Genomic DNA, 18,859 nt, shown 5'->3' with positions numbered 1-18,859 from the left:
GGGGTTTGTGTATAGCTGTGTGAGGGGAGGTATAGGTGCATGTGTATGGAGGGGTGTGTGTGTGTGGGACTCACCCTATGAATGCACACATACAGACATACACACACACACTCTCTGCCCCTGTGCCTCCATGTGCGTGCACACACACACGCACACACACACACACACACACGCATATATTCTGCCCCTGTGCCTGCTGACATGTGCGTGTGCACACACATACATGCCCCTACCAGTACGGTCCCATACTCTGTGGTCTGGGGATGCAACTGGGAGCCACAGCCATGTGCTGCTGGAGCAGAGCGGGGGCAGGAAAGCAGGGAACTGACTGGGGGTAGGCAGGGCTGAGCTGCTCAAGCCTGCAAGCCCACTGAGGGCTTCCTCTGGGTCCCACTGCCCCTGGCTCCAGCCAGCTTTGACAGGGAGCCGGGGCAGATAAATATTAATTTACTAAATCTTTTAGGGGCTTTGCGGGCTGGATAGAATGGTTTGGCAGGCCAGATCCAGCCGGCGGGCCGTATGTTGCCCACCCCTGCTCTAGAAGTTACAGCTCTCTTTCAAAGCAGACTTTACAAGATGACAATGAATAACATGGTCTTGATACATGAGAGCTGTGTTGTAAGGAGACTGGAAGGAAGGGTGATAGTTCCATGGTACATGGAGCACACCCCTGTTTTGGTTAATGCTGGTGTCCAGTAAGTTAAAGGTGAGACCATAAATCACTCTGATTCTTATGGTAAAATACCTGATGGTATTCAAGACAGCAGATAAGGCTCATATGAAGAGTTGGAATCAAAATTAAATAAGAAAGAACAGGAAGGATTAAAACAATTTGAGCAAAGGTTCTGATTCCTTGTTGGGATTCTGCAATTCCCTTGGCATAGGCGGCTTTTTATTTCTGAGGATAAATATTCCCAGCAGATCCCTGTTTTTAAATTACTGTGGCTGTAGCTTGACACTAGCAATTTGATGTTTAAAGGAGCAAGATGCTTTACATTTGCTTTGCCATCAACTGTTTGTTTTTGCTTTGTTTTTTATTTTACTGGGTCAGTGCAACTGCTTTACTTTGGAAAGAGAGAGATTGACAGGGAGCATAATTATCCATTTGCTAAGGCACATGCACAACAGAAGTGCTGGTAGTGGAGTTTGCATGACAACTGGGTTATTCAGTAGGGAAGAAGGTACTGTTGGTGCTCACCTTCACATGTGGGTGGGGGGAGACTTGATTTCTATTTATCAGTTGATATTCTTATTTTTTAAAACAGCATCTTTTATGAAGGAACAACTTGAACAGCTGACCAAGAAACACAGCAATGTCACTTCTGTAATTATGGATGTTATTAAGCATGAGGACAAACTGTCCACCTTGGTGAAGAAGCATGACCTCGTAATCAGGTCAGAATTCTGAGTAAAATGTGGTAGACATGACACTGAACTCTGCTGCAATAAGGCATCTGTATAGCTCTGTAAATAGCCACATAGGCCAGGTACAGACATTACACATTTACCAGTATAAGTGATTGGAAACCCATAACAGAACAGATATTTGGCACATATACAGGTGGAACCAGGTCTAAGATTTGCCTCCGTTTCCCCACCCCCACCACCAAAGTGCGAATGTGTGTTCTGTTTGCTACCGACCTAAAATACAGAAACTGCATAACTTTGATCAATTCCGCTTTGGGCTTTTGAATGTCTGTACTTAGCCATAGGGTTTTACCAGTGTGCAAGGAATTCTTAAGTGGTGTAAAACAAATAGGTCTTCTTTGCTCATAGCTCCAAGTGTCAGGAAATGTGCATGAGCTGGGAGCATAGAAGGGGATGTGACTGGACATTGTGTCTTCATATAACAAGTATATCAGAATTGTCTCTACTGCAGTATAACTCTTTCCTGATTGTTAAAGTGGCAAGATGATTTTAAGGGGAAGATAACTGAATGAGCCTCAAAGCAGTCTGTCTTTGTAGGTATGCAACTTTACTTGCTTAAACTCTCATGAGTCTACATGAGATGATTTTTTCATGTACAAAACCTATCATCTGCATGTGCAAATTACATGGTGCAAACAGGTAATGGTGCACATACATGCAGATGCCAACTTCTGAAAATTCAACCTTTGCTACTAAACAGTTACAGAAATTGTTCTTTTTTTGAGCTTTGAAGTAGGGTTGGAAACTGCTTTCTAGTCCTCCCCATACCTGAGATATATTGTGCCTGATGGCTGCTTTTCAGGCTTTCTGTCTTGGGAGGTAATTCAGCCAGACCTTTTTCATGAAAGCTGCTTCAAAGCCAGCTTACCAGATTTAAGTGATAAAACACAGTGCACACCATTTTTGAACGTGGCACTGAGAAGAAAACATGATTCTGTTTTCACAAGGGGAAGTGTAAAAGATGAGGCATGCAAACAATTGAGAGTGCTTGAACCCAGGTCCAAGGAGGTGATCCTCCCCCTCTATGCGGCACTGGTCAGGCCGCAGCTGGAGTACTGCGTCCAGTTCTGGGCACCGCACTTTAAGAGGGATGTGGACAGCATCGAGAGGGTCCAGAGGAGGGCCACTCGTATGATCAAGGGACAGCAGGGTAGGTCCTATGAGGAAAGGTTGCGGGACCTGAACCTGTTCAGCCTTCAAAAGAGAAGGCTGAGGGGGGATCTTGTGGCCTGTTATAAACTGGTTAGGGGGGATCAGCAGGCGCTGGGGGAGTCCCTGTTCCCCCGAGCGCCGCAAGGAGTGACCAGGAACAATGGTCACAAGCTGGCAGAGGGAAGGTTTAAGTTGGACATCAGGAGGCGCTACTTCACGGTCAGGGCGGCTAGGGTCTGGAACCAGCTTCCAAGTGAGGTGGTGCAGGCTCCCACCCTGGGGGTTTTTAAGAGGAGGTTGGATGACCACCTTACTGGGGTCATTTGACCCCAGTGCTCTTCCTGCTATGGCAGGGGGTCGGGCTAGATGATCTGCTCAGGTCCCTTCCGACCCTAGAAACTATGAAACTATGAAACCCACTTTTCCCCTGTGTGCGCTTTGTATGAAGCAGTTGTTAAACAATGCTATTCCAAGCTATTCCAATTAGGTAGCATTTTATGCTCATTCGCATAGGCATAAACCTACATTGAAAGTAGTGCAAGGCCAAAGTTCCTTTGTATTAATAGACTTTCTAAATGCAGGAAAACTTTTTGCAAATTGTCTTCAAGTCAAAATACAAGTAACTGGTTAGATTTTGATGTACTTTTTTGTTTGTTTGCAGCTTGCTGCCTTATTCAGCACATCCTTTAGTTGCTAAGAAATGCATTGATAGTAAAGTAAACCTGGTAACAGCTAGCTACCTAACACCAGCTATGAAAGAACTCCAAGAAAGGTAGGTCTGAAAGTCAGTAGTAAGATGCTGTCATTCTTTTTTAATTACTTTATATGGTCCATGTTCCCTTACTATTCGTATTCCTTGCAATCTTTGATGTATTTAGGTTCTTAAGATCTCATGGCTTACTGGTTTTCTGATTTTACTATGGCAGCTGACACTGTATGAAGTACAGAGTTACTGACTTGCCTAAACTCTTAGAGGTCGACTGACAAATCAGGAAATTGAATGCAGGTCTCAAAGCTTGTCAAGCTAATGCTCTAGTCACTGGAACCTGCCAAGTCACTTCATGTTATTCCACTGCATCTTCTCTATCACCAATTACGTCTGGACAAAAACAATGCTTGGGATACAGCCCTTCAGTCAGCTACTCAACTCAAATGGTCTGCTGTTAAATCAGTAGAGTTATTTTAGGTGAATGAGATGAGAATGTCTTCCTGTCATTAATGCATTGCTCTTCCAGAGCACTGTGAAGTAGCCTAAAGAAGTCTATCAGGTAGATAAGATACTTGTTTCTTTTTCTCATTAATTTATAGTATCCATATCCAAAGAACATGTTAAAAATACTGAAAAGCCATCATAACATTCCGAAAATGCAAATGTAATGTAAGTCATTGTAATAATTTGCAAGGAATTTGAAGCTGATATTGAGGAGCATGTTCAGGAGTTGGGATTGAAGATCAGACACATTTATGGATCAGAGGCTTTGGTTGGGTGAATTAAAAGAAATACTTAAGGCCCTATAAATATCCCTTACTACTTAGCTAATCAACTAATACAGAGGCTATTTGTGTCTATATTATGCAGTTTTTACCAATATATTCTACTGGTAAAGTAATGTTACTGTAAATTTAGATATACCAGCAATGCTGTATTTGTTCATTGGCATAATAAAACTATTCCTCATGAATAAAGCAAATTTTGCTGGTATGTATATGTTCATGCCAGGAACTTTTTGCCTGCATAGCTGTTAGTCACAAATTGTACCTCAACAGAACTCTAACCTACATAGCTGATGGATGTCTATAATGTAAATCTTGCCTAATATTTTGCAGCTTTAGTAGGCAGAAAGAAACTTCACCAGAGGGGAAAAAACAAGACAACACTTATGTGAAAAGGATTTGATTTAATTTTCATTTGAGACTATATGAAACAGAATTTAAAAATAACCTTTCTCTTCACATCTGCTCCATGGGGAAGATTCCCACTCCATACCTAGTACACGTAGGGGTCATTAAAAGAATAAACAAGCTAACATAAGGGGTTGGGGAAGAATTCCCTTTGCACAGGAGCTGTGTAGATCTACTGTAAGCAGCTCTCTGTTGGCCTTCCACATAACTACCAGCACAGAGGACTTGTCTGTTATGCACAGAATAATTGGTTTTGGGCTGTAGAGTCTGCCATAAATTATAGCAGACCCAATAGCCCCCTTAGCAGATAAGAGTGGGCTTTACAAAGATAACTTGCTCCTCTATTTTCCACAGACTGCAGGTCCTAATATTTATATTTTGTCCCTAGCTAGTAATGGATGCCATCGGATTGTCATGGTACAACTCAGGCTTCAGGAACAAAAGTCCTGCATTATGGAATCTTCTGATAATACTGTACTTTTATTATTTCAGTGTAGAAGCTGCTGGTATTACGGTTATCAGTGAAATGGGTTTGGATCCTGGCCTTGATCATATGTTGGCAATGGAATGTATTGATAAGGCAAAAGAAGTAGGCGCTACGGTAAGGGTGACATGATACATAGGCACACTTTTGCCAGAATTGTTCTTATAAAACTGTTGTCCCTTCAGTATGAACTAGTACTTGCTGCTGTCATTGGTGACTGGCTTTTTTGGATGATTCAGCTGCTAGTGTCCACAGATTAGATTGCCTGATGATGCTAAATGTCAGTACAGAATGCAATGATGCTCACCTTGGGCTATACCTATGCAATGGAGTTACTTCCCTAGTCTTTTAGAAAATCTTTGTAGTTGTATTTTAAAACTTGGATGAACTGGTTGTAAGAACGCTAGCAAAGCAGTTGCATTTAGCCTGCATGAACTGGAGAATTGTGAAGTGACTGCACTTCCTAGTAGCATAGTGTACAACCACATGGCATACGCTTTTACAATGGAACAGCTAATCTTTTGGAAAGCAACATGCTCTTTCCCACTGCAAGTGGGAAATGGAAGTGTAAGGAGCACCTGCTGCTGGAAGGAAGCATTTCTTAGGTAACAGTTACCAAAAGGGCAATAGTGTCAATTTTGTTTTCAGTGGTTGAGTTGCTTCAATGCTCTCACAGGGATTAAAGCAGAAGAGCCATCATTGACTTAGAAAACATTTTGTTGCTATTGCAGAAGTCTTGTTGCAGTAACCTAAGATTTGCCAAACATAAACTGTAAATATTCTTCATAATCCTTCATTAGCTCCTGGCCCAATAAGCACATCAACATCTTCCTTACCTTTGATCTCTTTAAAATCTCCAAAACTTTCTGGTTGTCACTTCTAGAAATCCTTTTTGCAGTCTGCTGGTCCATTTTAAATGTAATGAGCCTATCCTCCTTCTTGTTTCCAGTGTCATGCCCAGGGTTACAACAGAATGGGGATCCTTATTTGTCTGCCTGTCTTCTGAGGCATTAGACATTAGGCTCAGCTCACCTGAAGATATCCTTTTATAATAAAACTCTAGTTTTCATGGGTTACCTGTGATAAATTAGCAAAACTCCATTGGATGCTCTGTGTGTGTGTGTGTGTGTGTGTGTGTGTGTACATGTACTTACATATGTACTTGTGAAATGTGCAAGACTGTCACCAAGGAAGGACAGTCCATATTCTCCCACACAGCCCGGCCATTCTGCCTCACCATTTCTGTGGGAAGTAATAGAGTATAGATGGTGCATAGTTGTCATACTCAGTTATTGGTTTATTGGCTGAGACTGCAGTGGAAGTGCCAAGAGTAGTGGTCTCCAGACAGTTTTGTTGCTAAGCCAACAAGTCACATAAGTAGGTGTGTTGAATAGCTGCTGGTGGCTGCTGTTCTATTTGCGCACCATCTGAAATGAATTTGCCTTGTTGCTGATTGGATTGTCTTTTCTGTGTTTGAGTTTGCTTTTTCCTTAAGTAGGTTTCTGGAAATGGGAGGCTAGTGTCAGGCACCACAAAGTGGCAGACTAGGCAAGCTTAAACCAGGCTGTACTGACATCAGGTTTAACTGAAAAACTGTTTCCTCAGCAAAGCTGACTGATGTCCCTAAACACTGGGAAATATTTGGCAACATTACAACTTGGATGATATTCTCTTGGTGGAAAACAAGCAACTAGGGATTCCACCCTGATGAGAGCTGAGGAATTGAATCCCTAACTGCCAAAGACTGACACTTCAAGCAAGTGAAGTCAGTGGGGAGCTGTCACATCTTACAGTATACTGGCTGAAGATCTTTTCCAAAGTCCCCAAAGTGACAGTCCAGTGAATAAACTCCATGTTGCTTTTTGAACATGTAAAAATCATGAATGCTGTTTTGCATAAAATAATCTTAAACCTTTCTATCTCATTCACATCTTCCTGGAAATATTGGCAAAAGAGATTTAATATACAGACAATATTGAGCATCATGGAGCAGCTCAGTGGTGATTCTTTCTGGCAGCTGACTTTTTGTTGCTGTGCATCTTAAAGTGGGTTAGTTTTGTTGTTGTCTTTTTTTTTGCCCCAGACCAGTGGAACTCCACTAATCAGTTGCACTTATTTATAGGTTGTCTCCTACACTTCCTTCTGCGGTGGCCTGCCAGCTCCTGAATATTCTGACAACCCTCTGCGATACAAATTCAGCTGGAGTCCACAGGGTGTCTTGTTGAATACAGTTCAACCTGCTGTATATTTACAAAATGGAGAGGTAAAGTAACTCTGGGAATTCTGTTTAAATATGCGGGGGAAGAGAGGTCTTGAACTAAAGAGGGAATTGGAATCTGTGAGATGTTGCATTATTTTAAGTCCTTCCTCCGATAGTTATCACTGTATCACTTGTTATCTTTGTGTTTGAACTTCAGACTGTGAACTGCTATGCCTTGTGGCTAGTATAAGGCACTGCCATGCCTTTTGCCATGCTAGTGTGCTTTGTAGCTTGTGGTTACAAGCTAATACTTGTCACTTAGAGCAGTGGTCAGCAACTTTTTCAGGTTGCTGAACCAGAGTGAATCAGCTTGGGTCAGAGAGGGATGGGTAGGTACTAGGACTGGCTTGCAGCTGCTGCTTCTGCCCATGGCAGCATGAAGAGGGAACCTGCAGCCAAAGCCCAATGTCCATGGGTCAGATCTGACCTACAGGTCACAGGTTGCTGACATGGATTTGGAGGGATTTGAAGACTGGTTCATTCCCATCCCTGCTGCATGTTTTTTGTGTCACTTATCTATTTGTGCCTGGTTCTTGTCTGCAGAACAGAGATGGCAATGTCTCTTTGCTCCTAATATTTCTCTTGTCTATTTAGATACAAACTCCTTGGTTGAGAACTGTCTCTGACTGTGTTTTTTGCTGTGCCTAGCCCATCCCCGATCATGCTTGGGGGGGGGGCAGTGCACTGTAGTTGCTACTGTAGTGCCAATAGTAAAAATAAGTAACAGTTCCTGTTAGATGCTGTCGTAGAGCTGTCAGCACGTCATTGGATATTATCTGAACCCTGTTCTGCTGGTGGTGTAGTCAGTGGTAAAATTCTGTATAAACATATGAAGAAATTAGGGCTGTGCAAAATTTTGGCAGCTGTTTCATTTTGGAGGCGTTTTGGGCTGTTTTGGCATCTGAAACACTAAATCCAAATCAAAATGGAAGGCTCCAAACCATCTCTAAAACGAAATGAGGCATCCAAAATGTTTTGTAAATGTTTTGGAAAATTTTGCAGCCAGGCTTGCAGGGAAACAGCTGTACGCTTCTGCCCTGCTGTGCGACTCGGCTCTGCAGGAATCTGAGATCTGTTCTGGGCACCTTCTTGTCGCCACTGGATGCCCCGTGCTACCCTGGTGACACAGGGCTGCATGGGACCGGGCAGTGACGGCGAGGAGACCCCCGGTGCAGATCTCTGCTCCCTGCAGAGCTAGGTCACGCAGCAGGGCAGTGCTCGTCTCTGCCATATGACCTGGCTCTGCAGGGAGCAGAGATCTGGGGCAGTGCGGGATGGACAGTGGCAGTGAGGAGACTCCTGGCGTGGATCCCTGCTCCCTGCGGAGCCAGGTCGCATGGCAGGGCAGTGGTGGTTCCTGCTGCATGACCTTGTTCTGCAAGGAGCAGAGATCCGGGGCAGCATGGGGCAGGCAACGGTGGTGAGGGAGATGCCTGGTGTAGATCTCTGCTCCCCATGGAGCAGTCGTGCTGCAGGGACTAGCAGGCTTGCTCACCACTCTGTGCTGTTTCTCTGCCCTGCAACCCAGCATGACAGGGATCAGAGATCTGCACGGGGGGTCTCCTTGCCTGCACAGAGGGCAGCGGCCCTCCCCCTCCCCTAAATGAGCCACCCACGACCCCATCTTGCTGCCTGCTGGGGCCCTGCAGCCCTGCCTGGCTGGGCAGTAGGGATGTGTGAAGCTTGCAGCCCATTCGAAACGGATTCAGTGAAGCTGTATCTCTGAAACAGATTCGGCTGAAACAAAACAGGACAGTGATCTGAAACACAAAAACAAATCACTGTCCTTCAAAACAGCCGAATCCGAAACCAAATTGAAACACAGCCATTTCACGCAGCCCTAGTAGAGAAATAAGTAGAGCATTGCTATGGCCATTTTACAGGTGCAAGGAACAAAGGCACAGAGATTGCAACTTGCTGAAGGCCACATAGCAAGTCAGTGTCAGAGCCAAGACTACTGAGTTTTTGGTGTCCAGTCCTGTGCTTGATCTATTAAACCATCCCTGCTTGCCTTTATAAACTGCTCCATGGTTTGACTTTCAAAGTCTAGTGGTGTAGTTTTGTCTAACCACACTAGAATTTGGATAATTTTCCTCGGAACTGAAAACTTGTGTTGGAAATCTTTTAAAATAGGCTGTTTTGTGACACATTGGAGCTTTCATGTTCTGGTGACCCTGAAAAATCATGAGAGATTTGGGATTGTGAATTGAATTTTTTTGTGAAAAAAGAAATCAGTACAAATTTATATGAAATTTTCCCTTAGTGGATATATAGTATCTCTTGTTTAATTTTGGGCTGGTTCATCCAGAGCTAGTAAAAATTACAGCATGGATGTCAAGGATTTGTTATGAGGTCCCTTGTGGGCTTTTTAGTAGATGCAGCAATTCCTACTCCCTGCCCCTAGTTCCATAGTTCTCTTTGCCTGTTTTGTGTGGGCTTCTTCCACTCAGGTATCTAAGACAACACACAATAAAACCCTGTGGCATTGCTACAGACTTCACTGCTACACGTTGCCTTTTAGAAGGAAATATTGTTCTCTTGCTCAGAAGCCACAAAAGGAATTTTTATTGATGCTGGTTAGCAAATCTGTGCATCAGCTGCTTGAAGAAAGCCAAGTTCAAGGTTTTAGACAGCAGAGATAATAGAGCTAGTCATCTTTTTTCTCTCATTCCTTCCCAGCAATACATTCTTTATATTTGCTTGCTTTTTCGTAGTGATTGAAGTTGTTTGTGGGAGGCAATTTTATACTCACGTAGTGGCACTTGATTATTATCATCTCAAAAAAAAATCTATTTCCCATCCTGGCTTTACATCCAGAAACCAAAACAAAAATGCAAGATGCAAACCTGCGTGTAGCCAGATTCTTGTTTTACTTGTACTGGTACAAAGTAGTGCAGTGGCTCCAGAATTACAGTGATATAAATTAAATCGGAAGCTGGCTCCTTGTTACTAAGCATAAAATAAATGATAGTGCTAAAGTACAGTGGGCATTCCAAGGAAAAACGTTCTTCTTGTTTATTCTTTGAATAAACTACCTAAATTATAGTGCACTTAGACTGATATTATTTTTTTCACAACCCTTAGGTGATTAATATTCCAGCTGGAGGAGCTTTGCTGGATTCTGTTATTCCCATGGACTTTTTCCCAGGATTAAATTTGGAAGGTTTTCCCAACAGAGACAGTACAAAATATGCCGAACCATATGGTATTCAGTCAGCTCACACTTTATTGAGAGGCACCTTAAGATACAAGGTAAGATCTTTGGAAGTGTGTGCTTAAAAAAAAGAGGAAAAAAACTAAGAACATATAGAATTTGGACAGTTTTTAAGTAGTGCAAATCAAAGAAACACTTAAGTCACTTTGCCATTTTTCCATATCTGATGTTTTTACAAATGGTAGCTACGGTTGTTGAAACTGCAGCTCAAAATGTAAAAATATCTCTACCTTCATGTTTGCTTTTCTTTTGTGGCTATGACAAAAATTGCCTATAACCAAGAAACAAGGAGAAGTTTCTCTATTTCCCATTTTCAGTCAGTTGGTGAATTTGTGTGAATCAGATACCAGCAAGGCTAGGAAAATGTTTTAAGAAACTGTCAGGGGTGGTTTATAGCTTTTTAAAAATAGAGTAAGTACCAGGTTAATAGAATCGTATATAAACATCTGATTTTAAAAATAAAAAAAATCAAATAACATTTTTTTCAATGCAAAAAATGTTTTTATAAAGTTGAAGTTTCCATAGGCAGCATTTAGTGAGGCTCTTGCCCCCTGTGGCATATGTGACTATGGCAGATTTCCCATGTGAGCTACATTAAGCAGGGCTGTTTTTCATTTTATTTAGCTACTGGAAAGCCTAAAACTGTCCACCCTCAATGTCAAGTGACAAGTATATATAACCACACATTTGCTTATTTTAGGGATATTCTAAAGCTGTGGGAGGCTTTGTAAAATTGGGATTAGTAAACTCAGATCCTTATCCTTTGGTGAGTGCAACTGCACCATCTATAACCTGGGTGAGTATAGGATTTTATCTAGTTGTCTGTTTTCCTTCGTTTTTTTTGTTATCATGTGTGGGGTCTAAGCCACACTGGGAATCCTGTGTTGCAGTTTACTCTCCCATGCTTTCTATTAGCAAGGAGGCTCATCTTAATGACTGGTATCTTTTCTGCCATAAATTTTCTGCTGATTTGCTTTGGCAAACGCCATCCAGGGGCAGATACTCCAGTGGTATAAATCAGCATAGTTCCATTGTTAATGCAACTGCTGATGACTCCACAGCAGGGTGGATTTGATTTAAATCAAATCAATTTAAGTCATGATTTAAGTCACTGGTCAGGAAGCCTCGATTTAATTACTGTTTTCTACAAAAAGTGCATTATTGTTGTTTGATATAACCTTCATTAAAATATTCCCAAATGGGCTCTCTTTTATGGCCTTGCAAGCCTGCTGTCATGATTGGTTTTCCCTTCTACCATATCATTCCCTCACTAGATCTCAAAAAAACAGAGATAAGTTTCTATACTCAGAAACTTATCCCTCAGGACTTCTGGAATAGTTTGCTCAAAATGTTTCTCTTTTGTTTCTACTGTTCCTCTCTCCTTACATTCGTTTCCAGACTCCTCCCCCTTGCCCAGATCTAGTCCACCCCCCAACAATCCTCTGTTCAATTAATTTCTGGAAACTTTGCACTTTTAAAGAGAGGTAAGGGCTTGAATCTGTGTATGCAAACTTGCAGAGAGATAATAGGGTTGAGGGCAGGTAGTGAGGTTTGTTGTCTTCTATTTTCATATATTGCTTTTTATAAGGATGTTATCACTGGAGAGACAAGTCAACGATTTGAGAACTGAAACTAAGTATCACAGAGATGCTTAATAAGATCATCTAGACTGTGCACTGAGTCCCATTGGGTAGAGTGGTTTTCGTTAATCTTTACTAATCTATGGAGGAGGGTCTGGGAACCCTATAAGACTGGACCCCTAATATAGCCCATAGCCTATTGTGACCTATTTATAAAACTGTTCCAAAAAGGTTACATGACTATATTGTCTCAAATAGTATATCACTAGACATTATAGTCCCTATTCCTATTCCGTGATATCATCTTTGAGCAATAATGTATCTTAAATTAAAACTATCTTTATATAGGTTTATTTTTTTAAAAGCATCTTAACAAAAAAAATTTAAAAATACGGTTAAATAAAAAAATAGTTGATTTTTATCCACCCTGCTCCACAGTAGTGGTCCACAGCATACCTGATTTTGTTTGTTCAAGGATGTCTGCAAATGATGCTATGTGGAAAGGGTCAGGTGGAGATAGGGCAGCTGAGAGGGGGAGACATGGAGCCAGGAGGAAAAGAACAAGCAATCATGCATGTAGCTCGGTTAGTTGGATGCTGCCCTGGATAGGAGGGGAACTGGCTTATAGTCTTGGCCCCAGTCTGCAGTGATGCCGAAACTTCCCCAGTGTCATATATCCATTTTGGCCAATGATCATTAAATGCAGGGTGCAGGGGGTCAACTTCAAGGGACTGACATAGGCTAATACCTAACCTGTAATCTAATAGCTGGAGCTCTTTGCTGAGAAGCAGGAGATTCAGGTTCAAACCCTTCTGACTGAGATGGGCCTAAAAGCCAGATTTCCTGCTCTCAGGGCATATGATGTAGCTCAAGGGTGGGCAAAATATAGCCTGCAGGGCTGGATCTGGCATGCCAAGGGATTCTATCCAGCCCACAGAAGATCCCTCAGCCCCACCTGGTCCAGGTGCAGAGGATAGCCTGGGCTATGGCTTGGGAGGGTGGTCCCACTGTCCCCAGGTGTGTGGCAGGGCAGGGGCAGTGTGGCAGCAGGACTCAGCTTCCTCGGAGCCCTCACAGCAGTTGCTGCTGCCTGCATTACTACTGCTGGACATGGTCCCACTGCGTGGGCAACCTGGCCTGTCTACCCTGCACTCACTGCTGGGTGGGGGAGCAGCCAGGGTCTTCATGGAGACCGGCTGGGACTCCTGTGGGCAGGGTGCACTTGGCTGGGCAGATGGGATGGGGCTACAGGTGGGCAGGGAACTGGGACGGGCAGGCGAGGCATTTCTCTTGTACAGTCTTCTAAGGCATTGGTTTTTGAACTGACTTTATAACAGCCAGACATCACTTCATGTCTTTTTCTTTATAACTTCCACTGTTATGCTTCGGGAAGAGGGTGAAACCAGCAGCCTTTATCATTTAACAGCACAAAAGCCCATCAGCCTATCTATAACAATTACTGAGACATTTTTGGTAAATATTCTTCTGAGACAGTGAGTCTAAAATTAGAACTGTTGGTGTAATTAGCCCTTAGGCACCTGATATGTAGCTCCACCTGTCTTCAGATGACCTTCTCTCAGCTTGTGGCATATTAATCTCACCAATGGATACCTCCTTTGTTCAGACTGAGATCTTAACCATCCTAAATCCAACTTTCACATCTGCCTTGAGGACCTTAGGCTTCTCATTCACTTGCTGTTTGCTGCTGTCCACCAGTCACCATAAAGCACTTTTGGATTTGATGTGTCCCTCCCTAGTGGCATTTTGGTAGATTTTTTCTGTTGCTGAAGCAGGGGGCAGGTCACAAGGCCAGGAAAGAGGTTGCTGATGAAAAAATGCAAGTGTGTGTGCGCGCGTGTGCTCGTGTGTGCATGGGCATGCATGTGCGCATTTATGCAAGTGTGCCAATCAGGGAGGAGACCAGTTTGCACTTGCAATTAAGAGTTCTTGTCTAGCCCTGCTTCCCTCTGAGCACAGACAATCTTCTTCTCTCTCAAACCCTGCACATTAGCCAGTCCTCAGTGACGTGCACCCGTAGAATAACTAGCTGCCCCAGATTTAATCTTCAGAGAATGAGGGCAGGTCTTTAAGGTAGTAATTTGCTGTTTGAACTTCTTTTGTACCTAGAAAGGGTTGATGTGCCAGCTTCTTGGACTTAAACCATCTGTCAAATCCAGCAGTCTTAAAGAAGCCGTCTACAATAAGCTGGGAAAGGACAACAGTCAGCTGGAGGCAGTGGAATGGTAGGAGATTCCAGCAATGTTTGTTCTTTAAACAAAACATTTAAAACATCCAGAAAAAAAGGGCACAGAACGAGAATGGGGATATTTGCTAAAAGTAACTATTTGAAGCGTTAAAAATTACTTGCTGGTTCTGTTACTTTAAATATATGTTTCAATTATTCAGATTAACCAGCAGGCTTTGCCAAATATTTCACATGTGGAAGTGTTGCATAAAGAGAGACTTCAGCTAGCCTGAGCCTTCACTGTTAATATACTGGAGAATTATTGAGAGGTTTGAGTCTTTAGGTATCCAAAATATTGGGGAGCAATGGATTCTTTGGAGTTCAGCTCAGCCTACCATAAGAGTAGAACAATATGCCATAAAGAGCAGAGGCAAAGTTGTGATTTTGGGTTCTGTTAGCTTTGTTATGATCCAGTGGAGAAGACATTTCAGGTTCCAGATGCTGTTTTTCAAATGTGGTGTTCAGCCATTGAGAAAGTAAAATAAAAAGAACCTTGAAAAAAAAATTTTTTTAGACAGTAAAACTTTATCCTCTACTTTCTGTTTTTGGAGCATTTGCAGAAGTACTGCACAGCCTTCACAGAGCTATATATGAAAATATACCTTTTACCCTCAAAATATGATAACCAGTCGGATATTTTGTGGGTACATGTACACGTGCATTTGTTTTGGGGTGGGCTTACTCTACAGTCAATTACTCTAGAGTTAAACCTACCCTGGGCAGGTGTCTACACGTTCAGGGATGCGGGAGCAGATCCTGCTGCTCGTGACAGCAGTCTGCTTCTGGCCCTGCACCGGCCCTCTGCAGCAGCCAGGGGAAGCTTCAGGTTCCCAGTCTGTTCCCAGCCCCTGCTCCATGATTGCGATTGGGGAGCTACATCTGGGAACAATCTCCCCAGCCTTTGCTCTGTGATTGTGATTAGGGAGTGGGAGGTGTGAGCGCCCTGCTGCTGGGGCACAAGGACATTATCCACACCCAGGCTTCTGCGCCCCAGCAGCAGGCAAATCCTGGGGGGCAGGGAGCAATCTCTCGTCCCCTGCTGTCTGCAGCCATCTACACGTGACCTGTGGCGCAGTAAGTAATCACAAGTAAATTTGCTACTTGTATTTACAGGGAACAAATGTATGCACAGTTAGAGCAAATTACTGTACTGCAAGTGTCTGTGCATGTAGACGGTGATGCCTACTGCACAGTAATTTGCTCTGATCTTGAGTAAAGTGTCTTGTGTAGACATGCCCTGTGTCTACAGGCATACTGAATTAAACAGTAATACAAATCAGTATATATTCAGATTCTTAATTTTTACACATTTTTATTATGCTAGAGCAGGAGTGTCAAAGATATGGCCCATGGCGCTCAGTTATACAGCCCCTGGTGCTGCCCCTGGGTCCAGTGGACCCACCCGCAGAATGTGGCATCAGGGTCCAGGACATGCATTGGACAGTGCCTGCTCTGGCTGGCTCAAAGCCTGCACTTCATGCAGCTACCTGGACATGTCACATGCATTGCTTACTTCGCGACCTGTGCTGCCTGTGGTGGCGCCATGTGGATGCTGTGTGTTGTCTGCAGAGTGGATGCTGCATGTGGGCTGCAGCCTCGACTGGTTCTGCAGGCCTGGTCATGGATGGGCTGGAGTACGCACTGCAAGTGCAGGATCTAGCAAGGGCCAGTGGAAGGGCTCTGTGGGGCCAGCCCTGCACCACTCATTTGGCCTACAGGGCCAGAAGAGCTTAACACCTCTGCATTAGAGAATGCTGAATAATGCATGTTATAACATGCTGGATGAGGATTAAGTGTTTTACTTGTAATTTGTGTCAAACTATACTTGAATGAAATTCCAATTGAATTAAAATGGTTTTTATAACACTTTAAAGTAGTTTTTATCAGTTAAATAATAAAAGAATCCTTTAAATGTGCCAGATAAATGCACTTCTTTTTCTTACCAAAATATAGTGTTAATTTTAGTCTAACTGCTATATTAAACAATAGAAGTATTTATTGCAATTAGTAAATTGACAGTTTCTGATCACTCTAGACCAGTTTTCCAAGTCATTTAGGCCCCTAAAGATGTAAATAGATGTTAGTTGGAATTTTAAAATGTGCCTCCTTGGTTAGGTTTCAATAAGATTTAAATGCTAGATGCTTTTAAAGATTTCACAAAGATGTATTTGCATCTTTGAAGGCCCGATACCTTTAAAAATCTGCCCCATCTCCTTCAAGTTTTTACATTTAGTAATCCTCTCCTATTTCATTTTTTGTTCATAGACTGAAAAATCAAAGCAAGCTGTTGTTTATGAAACTCCCTATCAGTTTCTTAACTTTGAATAAACTAGAAGAAAATTATCCTCTACACTAGGCAGCTGCACTGAAATGAAACAAGAGCCTTTCTGTACAACATAAAGTAAATATACTTAAATTTGGAAACATGTAAATAGCAACATTTCTGCCACTGTAAATACTATAATAGTATAGATGCTTAGTACATCATATGACAATTTCATCTATACATTTGAGTTGATCTTAAAGGATGAAAAAATTTCTCCTGACTCTATATATAATTAAAAAACCCCACCAGTCTGTCTCTTTAAAACTTAAGGTTTCATTGATGCAGCATATTATTTTTAATAGGCTATAAGAAGTTTAAGCTTTAAACCAGATTTTCAGAAATTCAGATTTAATTTAAAGGAGATTGTTTTTTAAATAATGCATAAAATTTTAATTTTTAATTGCTTTTTTTATTCCTCCTTTTGAGCTTTCGAGCATATGATTACCGTTCCACTTGATGCCCTACTGGTTTTTCTGAAAAAGATGTACAAAGGGCCTGATCTCTGAGGCTGTGGCAATAGAAGATGCAATTTTCAAAGGAAAGCAGTACTCATTTCATTCTTTTCTCTCTCTCACCAGGTTAGGATTACTTGGAGATGAGCCAGTTCCTATAGCTGACTCCATTGTAGGGGCACTTGCAAAGCACATGGAGAGAAAGTTGCCCTTTGGTATGTGAAAAATACTGTGTTATTTCAGGTTTGAATGGCATCTTTCTGCTTTTTCTTTTTTTTTTCTTCTTCTGGTAGGAGAAGAGGAAAAAGTAAAGCAGGTACTGGCAAACACCTTAAAGCTGTAAAGCATGGGCTGGTAACCCTGATAAGTCATGGACCTGAACAACCCAGCCCCAGTCTTGTGTGGGCCAGGGGGCTTTGGTGGCATGTCAGCAGTGGGGGGTTTGTCTGCACCCATGCTGGAGCCAGATGCTGCTGCTTTTCCTAGCTGTCCTCCCTCTCCATCCCACCGGCTCCCTGGCTGAGGCACAAGCACAGGTTCCAGCTGGTGGGGAACTGAGCTGGTAGCTGGAAGATGGTCCACACTGCCCACCCCTGTGTCTTCTGGGAACAGAGGCACGTGGAGCTGAATAAGAAGTTCCCTGGTAAGCTAAGGCAGTACAACAGTAATTTTTTTTTTCAAGTGTGGTGCCACCAAATTCAAGGAAGTTATGGAGAGAAGATTGGTCCACAGTGACACTGCACCCCTTGGCTGCAGTGTGGGTACAGATGGAAGCTGCTCAGAGCCTGGCTCAGTTTGCGACCGGGTAGAAGCTAAGCCCGTGCTGCAGCTGGAGGGAGGGGCAGAGAGAAGTGACAGTGATGCAGGTGCAGCTTCCAGATGCAGGGGCTTCTGCACAGGGAGCGGAGGCACAGGGAGCAGCACAGGGAGCAGAGGCAAAGCCTTCCAGGCTGAATCCATCCTGCAGGTTGTATGTTGCCACCCCTCTATCATAAAATAATGTTGCCTAAGCAGCAGTGACAACTGCTCTGAGTTCACATCCCTCCTCAGAAGGAATCCAAATCATCATGTAACGTTACTGCAGGCAACTGTGGAGATGTACTGTGGAGCTGTCACTAGGCAGATGGCTTTGGGACATGTTTTCCTGCAGGCTGTATATGGTTGTGTAGCTACTTCTCTTCTGATGCATTTGTAGAAATATTTCATAGCTTACTGCAGCCCAACAAGAAAATACAGGTTTTGAAGGATTTCATGTGAAGAGGAAGGAGGAGATGCTGCACCGTGTTATTTTGGAAAAATTTGGACGGGTAATTAGGTGCCCCAGAACTTTGTCGATGCAGAGTTAGAGTGATCTGGTGGAGTCTTGTGCCTCTTTGGATGTGGAGGACACTTAAATAGTGTAAATAATTAAATAACAAAGCTAGCTTATGTAGCACTCTTGCAGTGCAGCCTTAACCCTGCTGTCACGGAGCAGTGTTCCATCATGCATGCTAACACTGTCCTCACAGATCTACCAGACACTTCATATCCTTCAGTGTTCATTAGGGCTGTGCGAAGCTTCGGGTGGTGATTTGATTTGGAGGAGATTTGGCCCTATTCGGTGGCCGAATCTCCAAATCAGAATTAAATCAGGACCAATTAAAAGGTCCAAATCAATTCAAATCTCACTGAATCTTCAGAAAAGATTCAGAGAGCTTTGATGATTCGGACAGTCCCAGGTGGCTGCAGCAGGGGGCTGCAGCCGGACTCTGAGCTGGTAAGTAGGGGGTGTGTGAGTGGGGGCTGGAGGAGGGGGGAGGGGACCATGGGGGGACCC

At 43.0% G+C, this 18,859-nt stretch overlaps 1 protein-coding gene across 2 annotated transcripts in view; it reads left to right on the top strand.

Moving 5' to 3' along the window:
- Window positions 1-18,859, top strand: part of AASS (aminoadipate-semialdehyde synthase) — a 53,218-nt gene that overhangs the window by 20,848 nt on the left and 13,511 nt on the right. For both annotated transcript variants that reach the window (XM_019509265.1, XM_019509266.1), the window contains exons 15-22: window positions 1,266-1,395; window positions 3,242-3,352; window positions 4,975-5,083; window positions 7,089-7,229; window positions 10,311-10,478; window positions 11,141-11,236; window positions 14,148-14,263; window positions 17,170-17,258. In XM_019509265.1, coding sequence (XP_019364810.1) covers window positions 1,266-1,395; window positions 3,242-3,352; window positions 4,975-5,083; window positions 7,089-7,229; window positions 10,311-10,478; window positions 11,141-11,236; window positions 14,148-14,263; window positions 17,170-17,258 — 960 coding nt within the window. The remainder of the gene's footprint in view (window positions 1-1,265; window positions 1,396-3,241; window positions 3,353-4,974; window positions 5,084-7,088; window positions 7,230-10,310; window positions 10,479-11,140; window positions 11,237-14,147; window positions 14,264-17,169; window positions 17,259-18,859) is intronic.

Source organism: Gavialis gangeticus, unplaced genomic scaffold, assembly GCF_001723915.1.
Source record: "Gavialis gangeticus isolate Ggan-Ray unplaced genomic scaffold, GavGan_comp1, whole genome shotgun sequence".
NCBI lineage: Eukaryota > Metazoa > Chordata > Crocodylia > Gavialidae > Gavialis > Gavialis gangeticus.
The sequence above is the reverse complement of the archived record's forward strand: the minus strand, read 5'-3'. Positions and strand labels throughout refer to the sequence as shown.